Genomic DNA, 2,481 nt, shown 5'->3' with positions numbered 1-2,481 from the left:
CTAACACCAGTGGGGATGGGTGAGAAACAGCATTACATCCACTGTGATTGGAAAGGGAATGGCCTGGAAGTCCCTGCGGGGGCAAGGTGCTGGGGTGCCCACAGTGCAGCTGTGCTCTTGTGCCACGGTCACCCTACATCGGCCCTGCTGAATGCTGTGGGATGAGGAGGGGGAAGCGACACCGGCAGGGCCAAGCCTCTCGCTCCCACCCCGGGGCACAGCACCATGGCAGAGTACTGGATCCGGCCGTACCGCGAAGAGGACTATGATGCAGCACGTGAGGTCTTCGCCACCGCCATGAGCGAGTACACACCGGCGCTGTGCCTGCACGTGCTGCGGCAGCCCTGGGCGCTGCTGGTGCTGGGCTGCGCCTTCTGCCTGCTGCTGGCCAGCGCCCGCTCCCTGCTGCTGCCCGTGCTGGCGCTGACGCTGCTGCTGGCGCTGGGCCGCCAGGTGCTGGGCTGCGCGTGGCGCACCTACATCGAGCGCTGCCTGGGGGACGACCTGCGTGACATCCGCGCCGCCTACATGGACGCCCCAGGCGCCCGCTTCTGGGTGGCGGAGGCGTGTGGACAATGTCCCATGGAGACCCTCATCCCGTTTGGCTGAGCCATATGGACTTCCCGTGGGGACCCTCATGCCGTGTGGCTGAGCCATGCTGGTGACGCCCCTTGAGGACACAGGGACCCCAGTGTTGTGTGGTGCCAGGCTGGGGACGTGCCCCTATTCCCATCCCAAGCCCCGCTGCTCCTCAGGCCCGGGGTGGGCTCAGCTTCCCTGGGGGGCCCTGATGCCCCCACACCCCCAGCTGAGTGGGGACCCCCAGAGGGACACCCGGCCGTGTCCCCTTGCGGTGCTGGGGTCGGATTTGCGCCTGCCCCCCTTAACGCTGCAATAATAAAAGAGCATTGGAGTGCTGCCCGCGGCCCTTCTCTGCACCGCGGGGTCAGAGTGTGTGCCTCCTCCTCCCCGATCCCCCGCTGCTCCCTGAGCCGTGCCGGCCTTTGCTCGCCGGTTTAAAGGTGCTTGGCGCTGCAACGCAACGCGGCCCCGCACCGCAGCGGTGGGCAAAGCCTCCGGGGGGTCGGACCTGGGCCGGGGGGGTTCGTGTCTCCCCATGGGGTGAACTCCCCCCGCCGCCCGAGCATCGCCCGCTGTGCTGCACTCGTCCCCGGCCCCCGCAGGGGCTCTGTGGGATCCCGGCTGCTCGCGGGGCTGCGGGCCCGGCTGGGTGCTGCGGGGCCAGTGCTGCCCGCCCGCCGCTGCCCAGTCCTGCGCACCGGTAAGGGCCGCGCAGCGGTTGCGGGAGGGGGGAAGGAAGGGAAGGGGAAAGGGGAAACGGAAGCAGGGCGGGGGGGACTGCGCTCGGGCAGTGCAGAGCTGCGCACACACCGCGCGGGGTGCACTGGGGCCAGCCGAGCTGGGGGGAAGTGCGGGTCCGACTGCGGGGTGCGGGGCCTCCGCTAGGGCAGGGCTGGGCCCGGCGCCCCCCAGAGCCCCCAGCGGGACCCCGGAGGCTGCGGCATCCCCGGGCTCCGGCCCCATCCCCGGGTCCCGACCTCAGCGCAGGCTCTGAATGCCGCGCACTGAAGCAGCTCAGCCCCTCTGTGAGCGCAGGCACGAGCCCCAGCAGCCCACTGCTGGTTTCAGTGCATGCTGCCTGTCCTGTGCCCCTTTGCCCCCCATGCAGTTTTTCAGTGCCCGCTTCCCTCCCTGTGCCCCGTTGCCCCCTGCCTTCACTGCCAGCTCCTGCCTGGGGAGCGCTGCTTACCCCCTTGTCCCAACCTTGCAGCCCTCAGGCTTTTGGGGACCCCGGGCCCTGCTGCCACCTCCTGTGTCCCCGACTCCGACCTGCTCCCCACAGCCTGGGGCTGGAAGGGCTTGCTTCTCCAGAGCCCCCCCACGAAGGGAGACGTGCAGCTCCCTGCCCATTTCTCCCCCTTCCTGCGCAGGGACCCCTTGGCACAGCTGTTGCTCCTGCCCTGAGCTCAGGCTGCTCCAGGTGCTTGGGGTGAGGAGAAAATGAGTGAGGGGCCGGCAGGATGGGAGCCCAGGATGCCCATTCCAGAGAGCACTGTGCTGGTGATCTTTTGGGAAGAGGGCAAGGCTGAGGCCATCTGGTGCCTGGTCTGTAGTGACAGAAGAAGGGGAAATGACTTCAAACTAAAGGAGGGGAGATTTAGATTGGATAGAAGGAAGAAGTTCTGTACGCCAAGGATGGTGAGGCACAGGCACAGGTTGCCCAGAGAGGTGGTGGGTGCCCCATCCCTGGTGACATTTAGGTCAGGCTGGAGGGGCTCTGAGTGCGTGATGGAGCTGTGGGTGTCTCTGTTTGTTGTCGGGGGCTTGGACCCGATGGCCTTTGAAGGTCCCCGTCCCTTCCAACTCAAACCATAATGTGATTCTATGAAGGTTGCCGCCAACTGCAACGATTCTGTGGTTCTGACCCGCAGGCACCAGGGCCCATGGCTCCCTACCGCA

General features: G+C 67.0%; 2 protein-coding genes across 2 annotated transcripts in view; both read left to right on the top strand.

The window, feature by feature from the left end:
• The first annotated feature begins 6 nt into the window (after positions 1–6).
• On the top strand, positions 7–918 carry LOC110390950 (probable N-acetyltransferase CML1). The gene has a single exon (XM_021382566.1). It carries the CDS (start codon positions 226–228, stop codon positions 607–609), a length of 384 nt encoding a protein of 127 aa, XP_021238241.1. The 5' UTR covers positions 7–225; the 3' UTR covers positions 610–918.
• A 134-nt stretch (positions 919–1,052) lies between these two features.
• The window catches only part of LOC110390949 (N-acetyltransferase 8-like), an 8,303-nt gene continuing 6,874 nt past the window's right edge, over positions 1,053–2,481 (top strand). The window contains exon 1 of the mRNA XM_021382564.1: positions 1,053–1,282. The gene's annotated coding sequence lies outside the window, so the exon portion shown is untranslated. The remainder of the gene's footprint in view (positions 1,283–2,481) is intronic.

Source organism: Numida meleagris, unplaced genomic scaffold (assembly GCF_002078875.1).
Source record: "Numida meleagris isolate 19003 breed g44 Domestic line unplaced genomic scaffold, NumMel1.0 unplaced_Scaffold250, whole genome shotgun sequence".
Taxonomy (NCBI): domain Eukaryota; kingdom Metazoa; phylum Chordata; class Aves; order Galliformes; family Numididae; genus Numida; species Numida meleagris.
This window is presented reverse-complemented; position numbering and strand designations above follow the sequence as displayed.